At 45.9% G+C, this 26,038-nt stretch overlaps 1 protein-coding gene across 1 annotated transcript in view; it reads right to left on the reverse strand.

The window, feature by feature from the left end:
* Nucleotides 1–429: 429 nt before the first annotated feature.
* The window catches only part of itfg1 (integrin alpha FG-GAP repeat containing 1), a 252,316-nt gene continuing 226,707 nt past the window's right edge, over nucleotides 430–26,038 (reverse strand). Inside the window, exons 16-18 of the mRNA XM_063188433.1 lie at nucleotides 18,116–18,198; nucleotides 13,382–13,499; nucleotides 430–2,154 (exon numbers count right to left, since the gene is read on the reverse strand). Coding sequence (XP_063044503.1) covers nucleotides 2,095–2,154; nucleotides 13,382–13,499; nucleotides 18,116–18,198 — 261 coding nt within the window. The 3' untranslated portion in view covers nucleotides 430–2,094. The remainder of the gene's footprint in view (nucleotides 2,155–13,381; nucleotides 13,500–18,115; nucleotides 18,199–26,038) is intronic.

The raw sequence follows: 26,038 nt of genomic DNA on the forward strand, positions 1-26,038 counted from the left end.
AATCAACTGTATGGCCGGCTTGCACTTAAACAAACATGATGGAATTCAGTGTCCACATGCTGAGAAAAAGGAGAGGGAAAGGACTTGCTGAAGGAAGAAACTTGCATTCATTACGAATTAATACCAAAGGTCCAAAGTAGGGAAAAAAGAAAAATGAACTTAGTACTATCAGTTTTTTTAAATGAACGTTCAACTCCACTGTACATGTATGGTCTGCTGGCAATTTAAGAAACAGGCATGACTTCAGTGTAGGCGACAAATACTGAGGCAGAGGAAAGGGACTTGCTGTTGTGTGAAGGAACAGGGGTAACAGAAAAAAAACACGGAGGAATGAAAGGATAAAAAGACCAATAAAAAAGCAATTGGGAATGTGACGTGCTTATGTCCCCTACCCCTTCCCCTGCCCCCCCACCCCCCTCTCTCTCGCTCTCTCTCTCCTATCACCCACTCTTATTCCTTCTCTATTTACACCCCATCCCTTTATCTTTTTCTCTGTAGCCGTCTTCACTGATACAAATGAAACAGGGTCATCAGCAGGGGTCAAGGACATGCAGTGTCTACTCTTGGTCCAGACACAGCTGCAGCTGCTGGGGCGGCAAGGCACAGAGGCAGGGCAAGCAAGCCTCAGAGGACCAGTCCTCCCCTCTCCCCCTTCTTTCATCTATCTCTCCACCATTGCATCCCTCTCTTCCGGGTAGGATGGGGAAAGGAGGGAAGGGGGATGGGTGTGTTGTGGGCCGTACTATGGGCTTGCTGTTTAGTTGAACGCTGACATCCCTCCCTCCCTCCCTTCCCCCAACCCATTTTCACCCATCTCACCCCTGTCCCCCTTCCTTCTTCGCAACCCTACCCCCCCCCTCCCCTCTCCGCCAGGTAGGATGGGAAGAGGAGAGGAGATTAGGGGTGAGAAGAGGAAAGGAGAGGATGGGGCGATGTGGGCTGAGGTGGGGGATAGCTCCCCCCTCTACCTCCCCCACCTCACCCCTATCCCCCTCTCTGGCAGGTAGGTTGGGTAGGTGTATGTGTGGGAGGAGGTGGGGCGGGATGGGGTGCTGTGGGCTGAGGTGTGGGGCTAGCTCTTTAGTTAAACACTGCTGTTGGGGCGACAGGCTCAGTGAGGCATGCACGTCTCTCTGGTTACGTCTACCTGTACATCTCACCCGACTCCAAAACCCCATTGCTGCACCGATGCTGCCACTGCTACAGCAGAGCAGACCAGACAGGGCCCAGGGCTTTTAAAACATGACAATCCAAACAAAGCAACAGGGTTGAACTACAGGCGTGTCTTCACACAACAGTCCTAACAAGGTCTGAGAGTTATGCTAGCTCCCCCATGCTATTGTTGGGGTGACTATGTTACAGTGTAAGCAGACAAAACAATAACACTTCATTAGCTCATACGCTAAGCAGACAAAACAGAGACAGGTAATTACACAGGTACATAAACAAACAAAACACACAATACAGTAGAGTGGGGGACTAGAGGGGTTTTTGTTTTCCCAGTGTAACTGACTTCATGCTGCTGCAGTTTTTTTTTAGTCCAGACATATGCAAGGGTCATGCAGACTAACCCTAACAGTGCAGGGAATGTGATGTAGGGAGAGACACATTAGGAGGAAGAGAGAGAGATAGAGAGAGAGAGAGAGAGAGAGAGAGAGAGAGAGAGAGAGAGAGAGAGAGAGAGAGATAGAGAGAGAGATAGAGTAAAAAAAGATGAATTGTAGAGAGAGAGGGGGTTGGGGGAGGTGAATATTGGCACCACATAATACCTTGCATGACTAAATGACCCAACTAAGCCACTACAGGGCTTCTGGTCAAGGTTAAAAATAAACAACGCTTTCCTTGTGTTCTGTTAACTGAGGTGTCTATATTTAAAGACACAGAAAGCTGAAATCACAACATAAAAATCTTTTTAATAATTAAAAATAAAAAGTTACGTGCATGATGAATGATGTGCCATTTCTGTGCCTCTTTTGTGAGGTCTTAACCTGGAAACCAAATAAATAAATAAACAGATGTTGTCCAATGGTAGCCAATGCAGAAAGGGAGCAATTTGGAAATCCTTCCCATAATGCTCTGGTTCCCATGGTGACCTCACATGGCATCAAAGTGGAAGCGATGGGCCTCCTGTCTCTTCTCCCGGTCGTCCGCTTTCTGAAACACAAAAGGAGAGAATAGTGAGACACGACATGGCTTGATGTAGACACAGACAGACAGACAGACAGTTAGCCACAAACACATATAGGCACGCATGCATCACAAAGAAGTATGAAATGTATGAAGTATGAAATGACACAGACAAGGAGTAAAGATGACAAGCTGTGTCTGTGCTAAAAAACGGAAGATTTTGCTAAGCACGGCATCTCACACACACGCACATACGCATGCACACACACACACACACGCACTGTATAGAATATTTTGCGTCCAAAACAGCTGGTAGTGAAGTCCCCATCTCCTCTTGTCTGAGCACCTGTATTGTAGCACCTGGGGTTTTTATTCTGGTGTGTTAAGTTTGTCATGTTTACCCCAGACACCATCACAACCACCAGCAACACACGAAAACCCATATCATCACTCAACAACCTGCCAGAGAGAGAGAGAGAGAGAGAGAGAGAGAGAGAGAGAGAGAGAGAGAGAGAGAGAGAGAGAGAATGTAAAAGTAGAGCGCAGGGATAGCCTGTGATGTGCCTGCTGTCAGAACTGCTCCATATTTCCTGGTAAACACAAAAGCCAAAGACAAAGACGACGCTATTTTGGGCACATTAATGTCACGCGTTTAGCTAGCTACAATCTGTGTATGGGTGAACATGGAGCGCATGTGTGTGTGTGTCTGTGTGTCTGTGCGTGTGTGTGTGTGTGTGTGTGTGTGTGTGTGTGAGTGTGAGTGTGAGTGTGCGCGAGTCTGTGTGTGTGTGCATGTGTGTGTGTGTGTGTGTGTGTGTGTGAACATGAGGGTGATTATGTGTGTACTGTACTACCTATGTTCGATCAGATGGCTTGTAAAACTATGTGGATTTTCAGATCGGACACCCACACACACGCGCAGGCACGCAGGCACGCACCCCCCCCCCTCCGTGGTGAAGAACCCGTGAACAGCCCTGTTCTCATCCTCATCTTCCCATCCCATTCCTCCATTTCCAGTCTCTCACCCCATCCATATAACACCCCCCACCCTTCCTCTACATAGACCCCCCACCTCTCTCTCTCTCTCTCTCTCTCTCTCCCTCCCTCCCTCTCTCTCCCGCTCTGTTGCTCATTCAGGGAGAGGGTCACACAGGTGTATTTTTAGCCTGACGAGCACCCCTCTTCCTGGTAACAGACCATAAAAGCAGCCATTTGACAGACACACCTCTTCAAATCAAAATGGGGGTGAGAGTGGATGGTGGAGCGGGATGAGATGGGGCGGTGTATGGGATGGGTGGGTGATGAACCAGAGATATCTATGATGAATACCCCGCTGTTGGAGACGGCTATGAAACAAAAAAAATGCCCGCACTGCGACGCTCCCTCTTTCTTTCTCGGTTTCTCTCTCTCTCTCTCTCTATCTCCCTTGCACTTTCATTCCCTTTGTTCGCACCTCCGTGTTACTTATGTATAGTGACCCTTAACGGCATTTTATTCTTTTCTTAAGTTATTTTCCCAGAATAATTAAACCTCTTTATGTACCCTCCTATTAAGTGTTATCTGCATCGCTTTCTTTGAGGATCTCAGCTGAAAGGGATAATGCAAATTTGCATATCAAATGGTCATGGTACATCCACGGTATGTCAATTTCAACATCAAGTGACCATTTGACTGATGTACTGAGATTACGCACATGAATCCACTGAATAAATGTCCAATTGCATCCCAATATGTAACTTGTCATGGTAGTGTATGTCAAATGAAGATATACTTCCCTTCCCAAATAAGAAAAGCAGCAGTATGTTTATTGGAATTTGTAATCTGTACGGCAGTGCATAACAAAGATATTTGGCATGCTCTTCGTCTATTCTTTCTGCCAGTGGCAGGGCTACAGTCCTGAAACCCAAATGGATACAGAAGACAATGTATTTCTCTGGGAAAAGGTGCTTTTGACACAGGGGCTTTTGACAAGGCACACGCAAACAGTGTGCAGGGGTTTCGGGTGCAGGCTTAGCAAAGTAAGCTAAACTTACCTGTGCCTCAGTTTGATTGACAAGACCTTTGTTATGACACCACTGGAGTATGGAGTGTTTTCGAGCTTTCTTATTGCTGAAAAGCAACTGATTTCTTAGACCTTTTACTTTGGTCCCATTACCTAACATTTGCAGCATTTCACTAAAAGCTCAAACTTAGCTAACTTCGGAATACCACGGTCTAGCCCATAATCACTCCTCACCATATGACGTGCCATGACCATTTCATATTCAAATTTTCATTTTACACCACAGTATCCCTTTAATATAAACAACAGTATCCCTTTAACATAAACAGCAATATTAGTAGCCAGGCCACTCCAAGGCGATTAGCGTGTGGCCATGGAGCGGAGAGGAGAGGAGAGGAGTGGAGAGCAGAGCAGAGCAGAGCAGAAGGGAGGAGAGGAAACGAGCAGAGAAGAGAAGACATGAAAAGAGAAGAGAATAGAGGAGTTAGAGAGAAGGGGAGGACTGGCTAATTAAGCAGTGTGTGGCAGGCATGGGAGCCAGAGGCCAGGCCCAGAGATCACTAACTAACTGAGCAGGTAACACTTACAGGAAACGGCCAGTCAGCCAGCCGGCCGGCCATGGCCCGCCATACGGCCAGCAGTCACGCAGGCCAGAGCCACAGCCAGCCAGCCAGCTTAATGCTGTGCGTTTGGGGGCACCGCCTGCCTGGCCCTAATTGATCCGTTCTGGTGTGAATGGCCAATGTAATTGAGAGCTCAGGGACACTGTGTGCGAGCGTGTGTGCGAGCGTGTGTGCGTGTGTGTGTGTGTGTGTGTGTGTGTGTGTGTGTGTGCGTGTGTGTGTGTGTGTGTGTGTCCGTATTTATGTGGGAGTGTCTGTACGTGTGTGTGTGTGTGTGTGTGTGTGTGTGTGTGTGTGTGTGTGTGTGTGTGTGTGCGTGTGTGCGTGCGTGCGTGCGCGTATATTTGTGTTGCGAGTGTGTGTCAATAATAAGGCAGGATAAAGCGGGAGGGAGGATGCCCTGGAACAATAGTGGAGGGCGTATGGGGAGCTGGCATGAAAAGGTGTGTGTGCCATCAGGTGCCCGGCGCCAGCCAGCAGCCATTGTGTGCTCGCTAAGCACTCGCCGGTGCCCGCTTGTTTGTTTGTTTATTTATTGTGTTGTTTACTGGCTGCTATGGCAACAAACGCAGTGTTATTTTGGCCACGGGCTGGTGTGGGAGTGGAGGGAGTGGAGGGAGCCGGGGAGCGGAGGGGGGAGGGTAGGGAGCAAGAGTTCAGATCAGGGAGAGAGGAGGTGGCCACAGTGGGTCTGATTCACAGCAGAGGTGAACAGAATGGATTTCACACAACGGAGCACCGACAGCGATTTGTTTTTGGGAGGGTAATAACTGCAGACCTACAAAACCACAAGACAGCAGAGCTAGATGCTTTGGTCAAAACTCACTTTGGATGGGAAATTGACATCTTGACAAGACATCTTTGGTCTTGTTTTGAGGTTGATATATCAGGTCTTGTGCTTGTATTTAGTTAATAGGAAACCACATTCCCTATCCTACCTTCAGTTTGTTTGACTGGGCAGTATGACTTTTAAAGAATGGTGAATTCAGGTAAATCGGGCCACTTTTGTCATTCGCCTATATGCAAAAAAGTGGCCCAATTTACCAGAACTCACCATATTTCTATTGTCCACCTTGGCTTTGCAGGGAGGACCTAATGCTGCCTTGCTTTAATGCAGATCCAATGCACAACAGCATAGCCTTACTTTGACATTATCATGATGCAGCACTAGAACATTATAAAAAACATAACCACCTTGCCAGAGGTAACTATACATCTCTTTATCGAGGTGACTGTATCCTGTGTGACATTGTGTGGTATAGACTGGCCATTAAAAACTCATTTTTCTAGAACAATAACATCTCAAATGACAAAATCAATAACGGCATCGCATGCTGCCACCACCATATTTACTACCGTTATACAGTGTATACATATCCATCATGATTATATGATGTTGTTTACTACACTGAATATATTGCTCCGTCCTCATTGATGAGCAAAGATATCCGCAACTCCTCAGTGTCCCTTCTATTGTCCCAGCTGGTAGACAGTGTGTGTGCCTGCGTCCGTGCGCGCCCGTGTGTGTGTGTGTGTGTGTGTGTGTGTGTGTGTGTGTGTGTGTGTGTGTGTGTGTGTGTGTGTGTGTGTGTGTGTGTGTGTGTGTGTGTGTGTTCTAATTTGTCTGCAGGCAGACAGTGTGTGTGCGTGCGCATGCGTGTGTGCGTGTGTGTGCGTGTGCGTGTGCGTGTCTGTCTGTGTGTCTGTCTGTGGACATGTGTCTATGTTTTGTCCCTCAAGACTGCAGCAGTCATGGAGCAGTGCAGAGTAGTGCAGGAGCCCAGCCTGGCTAAGGCGGCCCTCCTCTTCTAAATGCTATTTTCGCTACTGAAAAGGTTAGAGCCTCTTATCGGCTCCAGCTTACTTCAATTACAGTCGGCCACAATGTGGAGACCACAGAGACATGGAACAGCCTAGGGAAAACACACTCAGACACACACATACACACAGACACACACGCACACACACACACACACAATACAATAGCATAGACTGTCAGACACCAAAATAACTGAGTGTCTGACACCAAAGTAATGGAAAAGTACAGGTATAGGATAGGTCTTGCGAAGTAGCATTGAGTGTCCTTAGGGGACTGGACCACAGTGGTGGAGTGCTGACAGACTCCTAGACTGCTCAGAATGACTAAAGGGATGGATGGATGGATGGATGGATGGATAACAGCATGAAGAAATGAATGAAAGAATGAATGAGTGAATGAATGAATGAAAGAATGAATGAGTGAATGAATGAATGAATGAATTGTCATTCATCCAGGTCTTCTTAGTTCAAACAGTTTAGTTGTAAGAAACTGAATTTCTTAGTTACGACAGGGCATTGTGAGAGGAGACAGGAAATGAGCAGGAGAGATATAGTGTAGGGTTGGGAAACAATCCAGGCTGGACTCGAACCTGGGCCCCTCCATGGGTATACAAGCCCAAACGTGGGGGGCTTAGCGTACTGTGCGACAGCCCCCCCACCCCTTTTGGATCTTGAATGAAGGTAGCAAGGGGAACAGAAATACATTTTTTGAAAAAAACCTTGTTCAGGTGAATGAACACATTGAAAGCTTTCCGTCACGGTGAGAATGCTAACAATACTGCGATTTGGACAGTTCATATTGGTTTGACCTGCCCATCTAAAGCGATAGATTGTTTGTTGTCTGCATAGAGGAAAACTCTACCATGACATTGTGAAAAATATCTTGAAAAGGTGAAGAAAAAATAGATTGAAAGTGCATTAGTAGATGAGGACGGAGAACAACGGACACCATGCACACTGACAACTCCAACTGATAAACACAAAACCTTTCCACAAGCCAGGGACTTTTCTTTTTTCCCTTTTTATTTGATACATTTTTTGGTCCTGCACCTGAAGAATTAACATTTGTCTGTGAAACCATGATGGGGATTAACATTTGTCTATGGAGACATAATGGGACACCGGTTTATTTAACACCTGCCACCTGCTAGCTGACAGTGGCAGTGGCAACCAGAAGAGAAGAGAAGAGAACTGAAATGACAAATGGGGTGATAAGAGGAAGCTGATGAATGGGAATTAGTCAGCGATAGGAGTATACAGTGAGAGAGAGAGAGAGAGAGAGAGAGAGAGAGAGAGAGAGAAAGAGAGAGAGAGAGAGAGAGAGAGAGAGAGAGAGAGAGAGAGAGAGAGAGAGTGAGAGTGGGTGTGTGTGTGTGTGTGTGTGTGTGTGTGTGTGTGTGTGTGTGTGTGTGTGTGTGTGTGTGTGTGTGTGTGTTAGTGGGGAATACGGTAGTAAAAAGGGGACATTAAACTGTGTATGGTGTGTGTGTGTGTGTGTGTGTGTGTGTGTGTGTGTGTGTGTGTGTGTGTGTGTGTGTGTGTGTGTGTGTGTGTGTGTGTGTGTGTGTGTGTGTGTACACAAGGGCCGAGACAATGAGACTGAGGGTGCACTTGCATTATTAATGATGCAAATAAATGGCCTGCACTGATCCACTTACAGTGTGTGTGTGTGTGTGTGTGTGTGTGTGTGTGTGTGTGTGTGTGTGTGTGTGTGTGTGTGTGTGTGTGTGTGTGTGTGTGTGTGTGTGTGTGTGTGTGTGTGTGTGTGTTTGAGTGTGTGTGTGTGTCTCTGTGTGTGTAAGCGAGACAGCCATTCAATTACACTAAGGGATGAGGATGAATATCTATTTATCCATCGCTCTGCAGGAACATTTGGGCTTGGGCGAACACGCACGCACGCACACACGCACACACGCACACACACACATACAAATAGGACATGTGCAAACAGGCAGCTGTACAATAGCTTCCTATTGTACAAACATATTTCCGGCGTAAAATGCCCACACATGGCACACAGGGCAACTAATCCAGCTCTCTCTCTCCCACACACAAACACCTCCAACACCTATTTTTAGATTTTTTCCTCTCTCACCCACACCTCCTACACACACAAAGACAGAATCATGCACGCACGCACGCACGCACGCACGCACACACACACACGCACGCACACCCCCCCCACGCTTTCACACAAAAACACCTCTGAGCCGCACTAAGCTGTTTGCGATCATGTGAAGAGCTTCACACTACAGTAGATGCTCTCTCACTCCCGTCTCTCACCTCCTTTCAAACATACTCACAGGGACACATTGCGTTGAGTTGAACAAATAGCGAGCCCACCAACGTACTAACTCACACATGAATGCAAGCACACACACACACGTACATGCACACACACAAACACAGACGCGCGGTTTGCGGTCTTTCACCATCTGACACAAACATCTCTGTTGCCTTCACTTGCTCTCACATACCGTAAAAACATGTCCCATATGTTTGCCTTCATGACACACCACAGTAGGAGTGAGCTTGCTTCATGGTGTTGGCCAAATAATGTGCATATGTGCGAGTGCGTCTGTGATAACACAGCATGACATAGCATAGCAAAGGTTGAGCAGCAACACACATCTAGCAAAGCTGCGTTGGTCAACATCAACAATTATCAGAAGTGTTCATACTTTGGATAGAAAATAAAAAGTAAAATTAAAAAAGTAAAAGAACACTAGGTCATCTTTCAGAAAAAAAACTGTATGCAGAAACTTTTCTCTATCTACAACAGGCCAAATGGGTCTTCAAAAGCATGGTTTAATTTCCTTTTTTAGGTAACCGATATGCCGTACAGGTAACTGAAAATGTGTTTGGTCAGGATAGGGTGGGGCTTCATGAGGGGAGCACAATGTTGTGTCACTAGTCGTTCACTCTCATTCAAACCTTCAAACACAGTGACTCTGCAGTGTGTACCCAGAGTCTATGGACTGGCCATTTCAATTTATACATAATGAAAGGCATTTGCAAAAGTCAAATGTGGTTCATTCTGTAACTTAATTGCAACTGTGGACAAAGTTAAACCCTGTGTGCCTTGGTGTGTGACATTGTGTGCCTGTGTGTGTGTGCGTGTGTGTGTTATAGTGTGTGTGTGTTAGAGACAGTGTACTTCTTCAGTCCTCCATATCCTGCATATTTACTGTAGTGTTGGCTGAGGGCTGTGCTCCCGGAAGCGTTTCCCCAAGGCAGAGAGCAATTACGCTTTTCAGGGTACACACAATCAGGAGCACACAGCAGATGGCTGTCACAGGACCGCACAGCCAAGCGGCCACACACACACACACACACACACACACACACACACACACACACACACACACACACACACACACACACACACACACACACACACACACACACACACACACACACACACACATGTAGATGAACACACACACACACACACACACACACAATTTAACACATACCAACACAAACAAATGGCCTGCACAAAAGACATGCACAGACATGTATGTACACACACACACACACACACACACACACACGCACACACACACACCATATTAACATGCAGTTATATGCGCAAGTATACACGAGTGTGCATACTTTCAGGCAAAATCACAGTTACGCCCTTGACTTTCCAGAAAATTCTCTCTGCCAGTCGGTCTCTCGCATGCACGCACACACACACATAGGCACGCAGACATGCACCCGCACACACATGAAAACTCACAAACACAAACACAAATACAAACACAAACAGAGAGAGACAAAGACAGAGATACACACACACAGACACAGACACACACACATACAGACACAGAGAAACCCAAACTCAGTAAGGCAGAGAGCCGTGAGAGTGAGTGACAGACATTGGGATGTGGGGGAGACGGGGTACGCGTCGGTGTGCGGGTCGGGTGACAAGAGGCTGTCACTTCAGCTGAGCCTGGGCTCCCTGCCTGCCATACCAACAAGTCTGACACTCACAGCACCACAGCACGTCTCCTCTCCTCACCTAGCCAAGAGTTCAGCAAGGTGCACGTGCTAGTGTGCTTGTATGTGTGTGTGCTGTGTGTGTGTGTGTGTGTGTGTGTGTGTGTGTGTGTGTGTGTGTGTGTGTGTGTGTGTGTATGTGTGTCAAAAAGGGAGAGATAGAGAGAGAGTAAAAAAGAGAAAAAAGACAGACAAGCATCGAATGCGTTTGTGTGTGTGGAGGGAGGGCGAGAGGAAAAAGAGAAATGGAGAGAAAAAGTCTGTGAGTGTCTGTGCCTGTGTGTGTGTGTGTGTGTTATTGCCAGAAAGCCAAGGGGCAGGGCAGTGTGACAGGGCCATCACTGGATCTGGTTCTGACCGCCATACATATGAGCCTGACTAGTGTGTGTGTGTGTGTGTGTGTGTGTGTGTGTGTGTGTGTGTGTGTGTGTGTGTGTGTGTGTGTGTGTGTGTATGTCTCGTGCGTGAGTAGGGTACAGAAGACATGGCGTCTGCTATTGTTGCTGTGACAGTCGATGCTGAGGCCAGGTGGAGGCTGCTGACCTACCTCAGATCTACCCAGCATGGTTACAGCTAAATCAACATAGACACGCACGCACGCACGCACGCACGCACATGCACTCAAACAGACATAGATATATACACACACATGCTTACACCCACCCACATACACACACACACACATACACATACACACACATGCACGTATACACACACACCCGCAAGTACGCACAGACACACACACGGACGCAAGCACGCATGCAGACACACACACACACGCGCAAGCTCGTTCACACGCTCTCACACACAAAAACAAGGACACGCAAACACACAAAGACGTCACCTATCATCAAACTACCCACCACAGATTACCCCCAAACAACGTAGTAAACACAATTTTGAATGTGAATGGTCAGCAAACATACTGTGCATTCTTACACACATACTGAATCACTGACTGCTCTCTCTCTATCTTACAAACACTCACACAAACACACACACGCACACACAGAGTATATAGAGTCGGGGCACGGAGCACACAGACAGTGCCTCCTGAGGGCACGTTGACAGGAATAATGAACAACAAATCTGATGCGCTGAAAGGACAGAAAAAAGCAATTAGATCTGCTATGCACGAGTGTGTGCATCTCTGTGTGTGCGTGTGCGTGTGTGTGTGTGTGTGTGTGTGTGTGTGTGTGTGTGTGTGTGTGTGTGTGTGTGTGTGTGTGTGTGTGTGTGTGTGGTGTGTGTGAGAGAGAGAGAGAGAGAGAGAGAGAGAGAGAGTGTGTGTGTGAGTATGGATGTTTATGAGTGTGCATGCGTGCGTGTGTGTGTGTGTGTGTGTGTGTGTGTGTGCATGCGTCATGCTGAGTGAGGGGCATAGACTGGGGCTCAACCCATCTGCTGTTCTCCAGCCTACAGCCACTAAGGAGCACCATGCATGCCTACAGACACACACTCACTCACTCACTCACTCACTCACTCACTCACTCACTCACTCACTCACTCACTCGCTCGCTCGCTCGCTCGCTCGCTCGCTCACTCACTCGCTCACTCGCTCACTCACTCACTCACTCACTCACTCACTCACTCACTCACTCACTCACTCTCAAACACACTCACACACACACACACACACACACACACACACACACACACACACACACACACACACACAGGAAGAATTCTACATTTTCTATGAAGCTTTGAAGACACTAAGCCACAGACTCAACAGCAACAAAGACACAAGTGGAGACAGACAGATGTGGAGGGGGAGAGAGAGAGAGAGAGAGAGAGAGAGAGAGAGAGAGAGAGAGAGAGAGAGAGAGAGAGAGAGAGAGAGAGAGAGATGAGAAAAAAGCGAGAGATAGAGAGAGATGGACTGTGAGAGTAACAAGGAGAGGGAGAATGGTGAGAGCAGCTCACTAAGCCACAGATGGATAGAGATAGAGAACGCAAGAGAGAGAAAGAGAGGGGGGGGGGCAGGGGAGATTGATAGAATCGATAAAAAACAAGAGGCAGGGAGAGGAGAGAGGAAAGCTGTAGTAGCGGGGGTTGTGGGGCTGGGGACTGCAGACGTGCAGGCCCACGAGGGAGGACAGCAACGAACAGCAGTAAACTCAGAAGGAGAACAAAACATGAGTAGGAAGAGGTGCTGGAGGAGGAGGAGGAGGAGGAGGGGGGGGCAGAGAAAGGGGAAAAAGAGGGATGGAAACAAAGAGAACACAGAGGCCAGTGAAAATAAGACAGACTTGAGAGGAAATGGCTAAAAAGCGAGAAAAGCGAGAAACAGGAGGACGTAGACGTAGAGGGCAGGGGGAATGACATTGCGGGGGAAAAAGTAAAACAGGGGATACAGAGGAGAGAAAATGACTACATAGAAGAATAAATAGATGAAAAGGAATCCCATGGCTGGAGAAGGGAAAAATAATGGACAGACAAAAAAGACAGCCAGACAAACAGACAGATCATCTGTAGTTGACCCATCTGTAAGGGGTCAACACATATGGGGATCAGTGAGTAATGAACACACATAGACGGAATACCAACGAGAGAGTGAGAGGGAGAGAGAGAGAGAGAGAGAGAGAGAGAGAGAGAGAGAGAGAGAGAGAGAGAGAGAGAGAGAGAGAGATAGAGAGAGAGAGAGAGAGAGAGAGAGAGAGAGAGAGAGAGAGAGAGAGCGCAAGAGAGAGAAAGAGAGATCACAAGAGAAGGAGAGACAGTGAGAGGAGAGAGAGCGATAAAAAGAGAAATAGAGCGAGGGAACAGAGATGGAAGAGTGCTCTGAATGACAACGCGGCTCTCTCACCTTCTCTTGCCAGTGCAGGACGCCGATGATGACCAGGATGAAGACGCACACGCCGATCAGGGCAATGGCCGTCAGCAGCACGATGTTACTGGGGGTCAGATACAGCTTAGCACTCCAGCTGAGATGGAGACAGACAGGGAAGGAGAGTGGAGATGGGGGACAAGGAAAGGTACATATTATACATTATGCGGTTAAAACCACACTCTACCCAGAAGTAGGTGGGTTAAAACATAAATAATTCTAAACATCGTGCAAATCGTGAGCGTAGAATTATAAGGTTCTAATCTATCTCATTTTAGGGTAGTTCTGAGATATTGAGCATCAAAGTTTTTACATCCCAGCTGTTTTGTGAGATAGAACGTTTTTATTTCATTAATAACAATGTAAAATAATACTTTTTTCACAAAAATAACACCACACAGGCATTAATAAGCATGTAATGGGTCAGATTATGTAAAAAACTCAATTTTACCAAAAATGGAGATAGAACCTTATAATTCTCAGCTCACGAAATGTCAGGTTTCCATCAGTCACTGTGCACAACACTCTAATATGACACCATACATATTCAAATCATCAACATTCTTAATAGACCTATAGAAATTAAACATAATTTGTATTCTTACTTCATCCAGCCTAGCAAAGGTGATAGATAGATAGATAGATAGATAGATAGATAGATAGATAGATAGATAGATAGATAGATAGATAGATAGATAGATAGATAGATAGATAGATAGATAGATAGATAGATAGATAACAAGAGAAGGGTAGAAACATGAGAAAGAGAGAGTTTGAAGTAAAAGGTCACAAAGCAAGATTGACATCAATTTTCAAACACAGACATTAGAACAGATATATTTGTCTTAAGACAGACACATCTTCCATTAGCTGCTCTTAGCGCAATCATCTGTCATTACCAGCGCTAATCAAATACAAAGAGCTTTCTCAGAAAGCACCTCAGCAGCACACCTCAAAACGCCACACTAAACCAGCAGAGGAACGTTGACTGTCAATACAAAAACTCACTCAAACAACTCTCCCTGAGTGAAAACCCACAATCACTAGCACATTGACTGGAAGCACACAACCCCCCGAAGACACACTCACTAGAGACACACAACTACCTGAAGACACACTCACTGTGAGTACTCAATCACTCAAAGACACTGTGTGAATGCACATAACTATTCCAACACCCGATCACTGTGTGAAAACACACAATGACTGGAAGGCACACTCACTGGAAACACTCATACCCTGAAAACACAAATGTTGGAAAACACAATCCCTCAAAGACACTCGGTCACTGGAAGACACACACGCGCTATAAACTCAATCACTCAAAAACACCCTAGCTGAAAACACACTTGTAGACCTACACTACTTGTAGACCCACTCACTAGAAAGACACATTAGAAAAAGACACATCCACCGTGTGTGAAAAACACACAATGTGATTGGCTGGCTCATGGCTGAATGTTGTGCTACTCTTTCTCTGACCTGAGCTACAGAGATGTTCTCGAGCTAGGCTGACAGGTTGCAGTGCAGGTACACTAATAGTCAGCGGTATTCCACTCCGAAATGTCTTATTCTCCAAGTGAAGGGTGCGTGTGTGTGTGTGTGTGTGTGTGTGTGTGTGTGTGTGTGTGTGTGTGTGTGTACATGTCAGAAAGGTGGACTTGAGAGAGCAAACCAAGCATTTTATTTCATGCTCCTGAACTAACAGCACAATTGTACAAAAGGCAACCTTTGTTTCACAAACTGTAGTTGGTAAGTGCCTCACACACGTGGGTGGTGTGTGTGTGTGTGTGTGTGTGTGTGTGTGTGTGTGTGTGTGTGTGTGTGTGTGTGTGTGTGTGTGTGTGTGTGTGTGTGTGTGTGTGTGTGTGTGTGTGTGTGTGTGTGTATACGTGTGTCTGTGTGCGTGCATGCATGTGCGTGTGGGTGGGTGTGTTCACAGCCCACTTAAAAAATTAATAACAGAAAAACAATTTCCATCTGCTGGCATTGCCGTGGGGGCGAATTAATGGGAAGCTCCATAAGTATCATGGTGTGTGTGTGTGTGTGTGTGTGTGTGTGTGTGTGTGTGTGTGTGTGTGTGTGTGTGTGTGTGTGTGTGTGTGTGTGTGTGTGTGTGTGTGTGTGTGTGTGTGTGTGTGTGTCTGCATGCATGTGCGTACAGTATGTGCGTGCCATGCATGTCTTCACTGTGTTGCTCTTGTGTTTACAGTACATGTGAGTGTAGAAGTAGGAATCTTCATAGGCAGGTACAGAAGTGGCACACACAATCTTGAGTGTTTTTTCTCAGTAGGTGTATGGAAACATGTTTGTGTGGCAACGTGTGAATACGTGTCAGTGACAGTCACATCAACTGAAGTGATGAAAGCAGTGCAGAAGCTGATATGTGTTGTATTGTATTGTATTGTATTGTATTGTATGTACTGTATGTACGGTAGGTAGGTATATGGAAACGTGCGCATATCCGTGCCTTAAAGCTTGTAAGTGCCTTCAGATAATGGTCTCTACGTGCTTTTGATGGTGCCGGTGGGAAGGAGACGTGTTGTTGAGGCTGTTTGCTTGTGACCCATTGGTGGAGGTTGGAAGATGTTATTGTTGATTGGTACGTACTGTATATGTTCTTGCTTGATGGCTTTTGCTGCCTGATGGTCGATTCTGGTTGCCTAGCTATAAGTGGCTTCACATAAAGGGTCTATAAGGGCTTTTGATGGCGTTGGTGGGAAGAAGACATGCTGTTGAGGCTGTTTGTGTGTCATCCGTCCATGTCAAAAGAATGTAGGCTGTATGCAGCTGAGCTTCACTTGGCTATGAAACTTGGCAGTAGTGGTTAGTTGGTGGTTCTTGTTGTTGTTAGTGGTTGGTAGATGTTATTGTTGGTTGGTAGATGATCTTGCTTGGTGGTTTTTTCCACATGATGGTGGATTTTGGTTGCCTGCCTATTGCAGCCGTACTCTAGGCAATATGATGCTCCAGCTGATTCTGTAGCCCCATAATGCACGCCGCTCCACCAGTGGAACACTGTAATAGTCATTGAAAAGTTAACTACCATAGTACTACTCTACTGTGACATAACACAGGGCCTTTATGACTTGGTCATTGCCATTCTGGTACCAGCTAATTTATTATGGCCTGTCTGAACAGTTAACGGAGCATGTATATCAAATGGCTGTGGGCGAAACTACAACAAGTTCCAATTCGTATTCCAATAATGTACATTGTGGTATAAACTGACACTTCACCGATTTGAGCTGGCTCAGCCATAACACCGTGCTTCTGGCTGGTGGACTGAAGGTATTATTGTTGGATGCTATTTCTTGTGGTGGTTGGCTGAGGTCTTTGTATTATATTTGGCTTTTACTATTGGTGCGTGGTTAATGGCAGTTGGAGACTATTGATGGTGGTTGTTTTTTTATGATGATTGTGTGTGTGTGTGTGTGTGTGTGTGTGTGTGTGTGTGTGTGTGTGTGTGTGTGTGTGTGTGTGTGTGTGCGTGTGAACATGCTTGCGTGTGTGTGTGTGTGTGTGTGTGTGTGTGTGTGTGTGTGTGTGTGTGTGTGTGTGTGTGTGTGTGTGTGTGTGTGTGTGTGTGTGTGTGTGTGTGTACATGCTTGCGTGTGTGTGTGTGTGTGCGTGCATGCATGCGTGCGTGTGTGTGTGTGTACATTCATGTACACTGCATCTGGATGTGTCTTGCTGAGGCTGCATCCCAGGCACAAGGCTAAAGCCCAGACGCAGCACTGTTCACAGGCGGCCGTGATTTGCAGCCACTGCATGTGGTTATGATGTTGGCGGCTAAAATGTGAAAGGTGCCCTGCGTGCGTGCGTGTGTGTTATGGATATGGGTGTATGCTGTCAGCGTGGCAATGGCTCCATCTGTGCCTTCATATTTACGCCCCTAATATTTCAGCCTTGCTCCGTAATGACATGCATAAAATACAGTGTGTGCTTATGATTGCTTGCTTGTGTGTGTGTGTGTGTGTGTGTGTGTGTGTGTGTGTGTGTGTGTGTGTGTGTGTGTGTGTGTGTGTGTGTGTGTGTGTGTGTGTGTGTGTGTGTGTGTGTGTGTGTGTGTGTGTGTGCGTGTGCGTGTGCGTGTGCGTGTGCATGTGTGCGAGCATCAGCATGGGTCATTGCTTGAAGAGGGCACGACGACAAGCTGTGAGCTGAAATGAGTCTGAGAGTGTGTGTGTGTGGGTGTGTGTAGGTAAGTGTGTGTGTAAGTAACTGTGTGTATGGGTACGTGTGTGTGTGTCTGTGTACATGTGTCTGTATGTGTACTGTATGTTTGTGTATGTGTATTTTTGTGTCTCAAATTACATGTGACCATTCCCCTTGACACTTAATTGTTTGTGATTTTTGTATACTTTTCAATAAATTATAATTGAATGTAATTATGTAATTTTGTTGTCATCTCCCTTTTATGCTGTGACCCTGTACGAGCTGGACCGTGACAGAATGTGTACATCTCCAATAGGTTTGTGTATGAGTATGCTGGTATATGTGCATATGTGTGTCCTAAATGGTGTGTGTGTGTGTGTGTGTGTGTGTGTGTGTGTGTGTGTGTGTGTGTGTGTGTGTGTGTGTGTGTGTGTGTGTGTGTGTGTGTGTGTGTGTATTGTATGTGTGCGTGTGTGTGCACACGCCTTGAATTATGTGCATGTTCATTTAAGTGCGTGACAGTGTTTATGTATGCTTATGTGTTGATGTGTGTACCTGCGTGGATCATCGAGTGGATATGGGATAACGATGAGCTGTGAGTTGGGGATGATGGCGGTCCACTCCTGCTTCCTAATGGCCTGTGGAAGAAAGAACAAGAGAGACAAGATTAGGAATGCATGATACCACTTTTAAAAAAAACTGATACAGTACATTAACTTCTGTATTTGCCGATACTGAGTACGGATACCAATACTTTTAGATGATGATGAGATGTTGCGTTTTTTTGTGTAATAGCAGTATAGGTCCCTGGTATTGGCAAGTGGTTGATGAGTATGAGTATAATAAGCAAGTATTGGTGCCAGTCCCGATACCAGTATCGGTATTGGTGCATCTTTAGTCAAGATATCAGAGAGAAAGCAGGGGGAAGGGGGTTCAAAGTCCTTTACTGGAGCATGATCATACTGTACAGGTACATCACCAACATAATCATTGGTGATCACCAAAACACCCCAAATGAAATGATCCACCAAAATAAAGACATCCTTAAGTAAGGGTTAACGTTCGGCGAGAAAGTCGCTACCGTGGAATAGCAGCACGACAGAAAGAATCTTTAGACCCCGACGCGGAGCGTCCACAAAGCGACCGACTTGCCGAACGTTAACCCGCTTATTTTATGGATATACTTAAATGATTCACACATGGCGGGGACATTTCTTTATTTAATGTTAAGTTTATTATAATTTTTCATGTCAAAAGATTGCTGCGCAAAACAAAACAGTGCCGTTGTGGAACACCGCTAGGCAACAGCTAGGTAGCCAGGACAACAGGTGTTGTCTATCACAGCAGCTGATTAGAGTCTTGTTGAAAAGTCGCTTTAGCAGTGAAAAGTCTTGTTGCCATTGACAGCGGTCTGTTATAGACCAACCCGTCCGTTATCGAAAAATAACAGACGTGCGAACGTTGGGGAGCCCCATTGAAATATAACCTATAATATAACCTGAAATATAACCTATAATATCCTTCACATCCTTTACACCTGCATCCTTAATGAAGCATCATCATTTTTGACATGGCTAAATATGATTCTGTCTCAAAGCCTGAATAAGAAGAAACACACACAGTATAACTGTCAATGATAATATTCCCAAAGCCGACACAAACATTCTCTCTTCCTCTCTGTCTCTATTTGAGTTGTTGCTAAACGGCTATTAGTAGCGTCGGCTATATTCATCTCCCTGACACAGGCAGTCCTCGGGCAGAGGCTCCTTTTTCAACAAGGCATCCTTCTTGATGGTATGCAGACATTACTTTGGATACCGTGGCTCTTGATACATCACAAAGACCACAGCAACACATGCACCAAGAATTTCTCCTTTTTTGAACTCTGATATGTCACCCATAGTGTTGCGTGCATTGCAATATTCCGAACAAGTTTCTGAGCATTGCGTTTCACTGTCCAACCCCTCTATATACAGACATTCACACACGCATGCATGTATGCATGCACACACGCATGTTCAACTATAAACATACTCACACACGTGTGTATTCCCACATGAATTGATGTGGCATGCAGTTCCTAATGAGCGTGTGTATACGTATATGTGGGGATCCAGTGTAGGGCTATTTTTGGATGAAGCAGCCTCTTAAAGGGGGATTCATACTTGTCGTGAGTGGCGCTAGTCTCCTTCATACTTCACTCACGACGATGGCGCGCGCCGTCACGTGACCTAAAATTTCGACACGCCCCCCGTCGTAAGCTCAAAATTCGGCGCGTGTCGCAACGTCGTGCACACGAGGATTTTTCTAACTTGTCGTGCGCCACCAGCGACCATGCAGGTAGGCAGACAAAGCAGGAGTTGCGAAGAGAGGCTACAACTACTGTAGGCTACTACAGAATGGATCCTGCATCATTTTGAGGATAATAAAATGTCATAGAGAGTTATTTTATCTTCTCTCTTAAATGTTGTTCAGTGAAACAATTGTTTACTTTGTTCAGAAGCACGTTGTGTTCGGCGATCTATTTATAAATTCTGCCGCCAGAACAATGCTCTCACATGGTCTTGGAATGATCTGGCAATGTAGGCTACAACAAAAAATCTATGTTTCAATGTGGTAAGTCACAAGTCAGACGTTCAGTAGCCCTACAGCAGCCGTGTTTGGCTTTCTATTTTATACATCAGTAGAACTCACGCTGCGAGTTGCGAAAAATACTGCCGTTTCTCTCATGAACAGCAGAGGGCACTTCCGACAATGCGAGCAAGGCGCTTTGAAGTATGAATAGTCTGTCGCAAGTGATGACGTCATTAATGGTTCTCGCGCCACTCGCGACAAAGTGCGCACGTGAAGTATGCAGAGCCCTAAGAGGCCATCAGGGAGGCAGGGGAGGGAGGGAGGCGGGGGAGAGGAGGGGAGGAAATAAGGGTGCCTAATGCGAGTAGACATGAGGAGGTGGACACACACACATGCACACATGCACGCACGCACGCACGCACGCACGCACGCCTGTCCACTGATGGGGTCAGCTAAAGGCCCTGAGCAACGACCAATCAGCAGGGGGGATGAAGGGAGAGGAGATGCTGACTTGCTGACGAGGAAAACACTCAGCTCTGTGTGTGTGTGTGTGTGTGTGTGTGTGTGTGTGTGTGTGTGTGTGTGTGTGTGTGTGTGTGTGTGTGAGTGAGTGAGTGAGTGAGTGAGTGAGTGAGTGAGTGAGTGAGTGAGTGAGTGAGTGAGTGAGTGAGAGAGAGAGAGAGAGAGAGAGAGAGAGAGAGAGAGAGAGGGAGAGGGAGAGAGAGAGGGAGAGAGAGAGGGAGAGAGAGAGGGTGCTGTGGTCTTACAGTATGAGGACATATAGAATCATAGGATAAGGTCCTGAGGGGGATTGAGGAGACTTCAAGGGCGTGTGTGTGTGTGTGTGCGTGCGTGTGTGCGTGTGTGTGTGTGTGTGTGTGCGTGCGTGCAGATGCGGGGTTGTGGAAGACTGGGGAATGCTAGCTACAGCAGACAGCTGTGAGGGGCAAAAGGCCAAAATATGCCTCCATGACTGAGTGTGCACTGGAAGGGGGTCACCATAGTCGACTGGCTGTGAATGTGCAGAGGCTTGAGGTACGGAGGAGAGATCCAGGGAGAGGATGGGCGTATAGGGGGATGGTGAAATAGGGGATGAGGAGCACACGGTGAGAGTAGAGGGGCCACTGATTTAAAATTAAGGTCAACAAGCAAAGAGGCAGAACAAACTTTGGAGGTAAGGCAGTGGAAGGGGAAATGTATTTACATTGTGTGTATTTCTGCAGTAGCACACAGCCAGTGCCACTAATGTATGGATTTTGTTTGCTTGTTTGTTTTCAGTGGACTATCTATGACGCACACTGTATTCATTGCTGCATATGTTCAACTACTAATTCATTAATGGCCATTAGATGACAACCCATATACAGTAGCTCAGATCTTCCTGCAAAGAGACGCAAGATTATTACATTACATTATTACATTACATCGCATTTGGCAGACGCTTTATAACCAAAGCGACTTTCAAAAGAGGACATAATCAAGCCAACATCACAAGCAAATACAAAGTGCACAGGAGATATACAGAACAACAAGTGCAATTACAAAGAGGGCTTAGGTTTTTTTTTTTTTTTAAATAAAGAGGAAATAACGAGTACACACACACACAAACACACTCACAAACTAGCAAGATCATAGCTGCAACCTGCAAGCTAGTCTAAAATGGGAGACAGACAAATGAGAACTGAAAGCTGGGCAATAACCCTGTCTTTTTAAAATATGAGATTAGCTAACAGGCTGCAATGCTAGGGCTGACTAGCTGGCTTCAGTCACACTTAGTGGGCACATTCTGTGGTGATACCAAAATAGACATTGCATTGTTAAAAAAATGAAAAAAGCAAAACAAAGCCAAAAAAACTTCTGTGAAACCAGATGTTACCAGATAAGCATGGAGAGAGTGTGGTAGAGGTAAGGAGGGGGAATCGTCCTTCACAGAATAAGCATGTTAGCAAAGGTTACTCTGGCTGACAGATCAGGTGAAGCCAAATGCCAGATAAAATGTTGGCTTTAATTAATCAACACCGGTCTGGATTTCCCAGCTTCTCTCCCCGAGATAATTAAAGCATCCCTTTAATCGAGTTTTAGCAGCTTTATAACAAAATACGACTGTCAACTTGACCTTGGGGCGGTAAAATGTGATCGTTATCTAGATTGTCTAACATCTAATGTTGATGCTGCCACTGGAGGAATTCATTTGAGCCGTGACTGGAATAGCAATGGGATCTGATGGAGGAGGAGAGGAGGGGCTTGGAGCTAGGGTCCATCACACTAGCTGAAAACAAAGCTGCAAACACACATCCACAGTGTCTATCACATAGACAGTGTCTATCACGCACGCACGCACGCACGCACGCACGCACGCACGGACAAACAGAAATACAGACACACCTAGAATCTATCACAAACACACCTAGTATCTAACACACACACATGCACACACACACCCACCCACACCTTAACTGGCAAAAGAGGGTACTGGGGGTGGGTTACACCAGCCTGTTTGACTTTTGCAATCAGAAAACAGAAGGAGTATAGTGAGTGATCACCTCGAGTGTGTGCTGAATTTGAATTGTAGTGTGGAGACAAGCTGTTTGTATGCCTCACAACAAGACGTTAGGGTTGTTAGAAGGCTTTTGTTTCTGATTTCTTTATTGAGAAGCATTTGTTGTTTTCACAACGGGAATTAAACTGACTCCCTTTGCGCCGCGTTAATAAGCAGCTGAAAACATCTCTCAAGGGGGACAGACCAACAGAAAGAGGAAGCTTTACAGGAAATGGGGAATGTGGATATGAACATGTCGGGGACACAGCGGTAAGCACCAACGTGGCAAGCTTCTACCTTCACACAAGCTGTAATTAGAGGAACATATGCAACGTCAGCCCATATGCTTCTGTGACAGGAGTCAAAGTTCTTACTACAAGCGGTAAAGTTCTCCACAACACGTGACTGCAGAGCTGGAGTTTGGTTGTATGTGTGCGTATGTGTGCGTATGTGTGTGTATGTGTGCGCGTGTGCGTGTCACATTAGTGTGTGTTAGTGCTTCCCAGCCCCCTGCTTCTCTGTGCTCCAGTCCACATCAACTCATTACTCCAGGCATTTGGTGCTGTGTGTGTATGTGTATGTGGAGAGCGTTAATAAGAGAAAGATCTAGAAGGAGTGTTGGTGAGAAGAGCTCTAATTGGGTGTGAGAGGGAGGGAGATGAGGCCATGACTGGGGATGGATGAAGTCTGGGGTCAGAGGTCTTCATGGGGCTCTCAAGCTGAGATCAGAGGTGTGTGTGTGTGTGTGTGTGTGTGTGTGTGTGTGTGTGTGTGTGTGTGTGTGTGTGTGTGTGTGTGTGTGTGTGTGTGTGTGTGTGTGTGTGTGTGTGTGTGTGTGTGTGTGTGTGTGTGTGTGTGTGTGTGCCTGCGGGGTGTAGTTAGAAGTGTGAGGGTTTGGTTGTGGCCATGTTTGCTGTGCTTGTCTCTTTTGGCGAGCAAGTGTCTGTGTGTGTGTGTGTGTGTGTGTGTGTGTGTGTGTGTGTGTGTGTGTGTGTGTGTGTGTGTGTGTGTGTGTGTGTGTGTGTGTGTGTGTGTGAGTGTGTGTGTGTGTGTGTGTGTGTGTGTGTGTGTGTGTGTGTGTGTGTGTGTGTGTGTGTGCGTGCGTGTCTTGAAGAGAGCTTCAGGGAAAGAGAGTGTGAAGGAGAGAGAGAGAGAGAGAGAGGTTGTTTGCTGGGAGCAGAGAGAGAGTTATCATTATTGCAAAACCTCCAGTAATATACCCTAGAGACAGAGAGACAGAGAGAGAGAGAGAGAGAGAGAGAGAGAGAGAGAGAGAGAGAGAGAGAGAGAGAGAGAGAGAGAGAGAGATTTAAGGCTACTTTATTAAACCGTTGCCATTTATTCTCACGACATTACATCATTGAAACCCCCCAAACCAAAACCCTGCACCGTCCCGACCCGACCCCTCACATCACACCTTTCATGCCTTATTACCCTCCTCACTGACAGAGATGGAGAGGGAGGGAGGCGCTTTTTGTGTGTGTGTGTGTGTGTGTGTGTGTGTGTGTGTGTGTGTGTGTGTGTGTGTGTGTGTGTGTGTGTGTGTGTGTGTGTGTGTGTGTGTGTGTGCGTGTGTGTGCACGAGGAGGAGAAAGAGAGCAATTGCGAGGATAAATGCAATAGCCAAGGGTGTGCGCTAGTGCACTCTGAACACTCGTTACACACTCTGGCACTTTTAAAATGTTTTGTTTTATTATCTTTGCGAAGTGTCCTTGGGCTTTCTGAAAGTCGCTATGAATATAGTGTAGTATCACTGTTACAAAATCTGTATTCCACTTGAACAATCATTCAGCTATTTCAAGTTTTTAAGAGCATGCAGTGGGGCATGCAGAGGGTGGCCAAACTTTAGTCTGAGGTCCAAATGCAGACATCTACAGTACTCTTTTTAACATAACAATAAATAACCTAACATTAAACTCTATATCGATTGTACAGCATGGTTTAAGATTTGGTGTACCACCATCAACACACTGAATGCCATGGCAGATAAAATTATGTATTTTTACTACCATCCGTTGACCCCCAAATGTTTTTTTTTTAACATTTCAAAACTAGACACTTCAATGCATATTGACTGTGATGTTGGGAACTCTGTGATGAATGGAACTCACAAAAAGCCTCAATATCTCTGTTTCTTGTTGATTTTGGTGGATACCCTCCTTGGTTTAACTTAGGCTCGGTCAGCAATGGAGGCACCTGGAGACACATGGTTTTCACCCACTAAGAGGTTTAAGTCTCCCTTTTCAAATGAGCCATAACATGTTTCAATGCCCCAATCACATAATACAGTGTGACTCTACAAATAAACGTTTAGTTTAGAATGCCAGCATTTTATGTCAACATTCTGACAAAAGCGTTGGCACTCAATGTGATAATAGCTTGCCGTAATCGCACAGTATAGCATACGAGACAGTTGGCAGGTTTTTAGACATTTTGCACTGACCCCTTGGACGTTACGTTCTCTAGCTCGCAGGTCGCAAGCAGAAAAGTTTGCCCACCCCTGCTGTACAGTGTATGGTTACTGATTAGGCAGAGCATGGCAAAACCACCTAAATTGACAGCTAGGCTCCCCAAAAGCGCATCGAGATGACTTAAACGCACTGAATCATGGAACAATTTGACTTGGTAATGTTTTTTTAATTACTTAAATCGTGTGCATTATGCTAAAATTCTCTGTAATCAAAAGAGACCAGAAGTGTATTTTATGCAAAAGCTCACTTTCACCTTCAGTGCTATTGAAACATCCACTTCGTATGTAAACAAAATAACTCGTATCAATTCAAGATGGAAGACACAACACTTTGCCTGTGTGACACCATCAGAGCGACACTGCACTTAAAGACTATACGACTCCTTTTAATCCCATGTGTTAATCCTCCAACGTAAAGACAGAACAAAAACCAATGACACATATTGAATCCAAACAGTGATTAAACTGCCTTCTGTAAGGAGGAGGGGGTGGGGGGGATGTTGTTATTTACTCTCAGTGGTCAATATTGTCGTGGAGGGAGCTCATATCCGGAAGGATTGAGGAGGCGGGGCTGATCCAGCCTGAAGGTTCCAGCCGAGTTTAAAACTGTTTAGTCAATATCCTCACGCCCTCCACACAAAATTCGAGGAGACTACTAGTTAATTAGTCAAGTCACTAGTGTGCCGGCAAGGAGGGAATGCGTGGCAGACTTTTATTTTTCACTCTCGGAAGCCGATATTGATTGGTTTTGAATTTAGAGACACACGCTGTGTAATTAAAGTAAACTCCAGGTCCCATTGGCTGGACCAAGCTTGCCAGTCGCAGAAACAGAAAAAAAACCCAGATATTCTCCTGAGACAGTCTGTTGAAGATATTAAAGATTCCATCCATTTTG

The sequence above is a fragment of the Engraulis encrasicolus genome, chromosome 22 (assembly GCF_034702125.1).
Source record: "Engraulis encrasicolus isolate BLACKSEA-1 chromosome 22, IST_EnEncr_1.0, whole genome shotgun sequence".
Taxonomy (NCBI): Eukaryota; Metazoa; Chordata; class Actinopteri; order Clupeiformes; family Engraulidae; genus Engraulis; species Engraulis encrasicolus.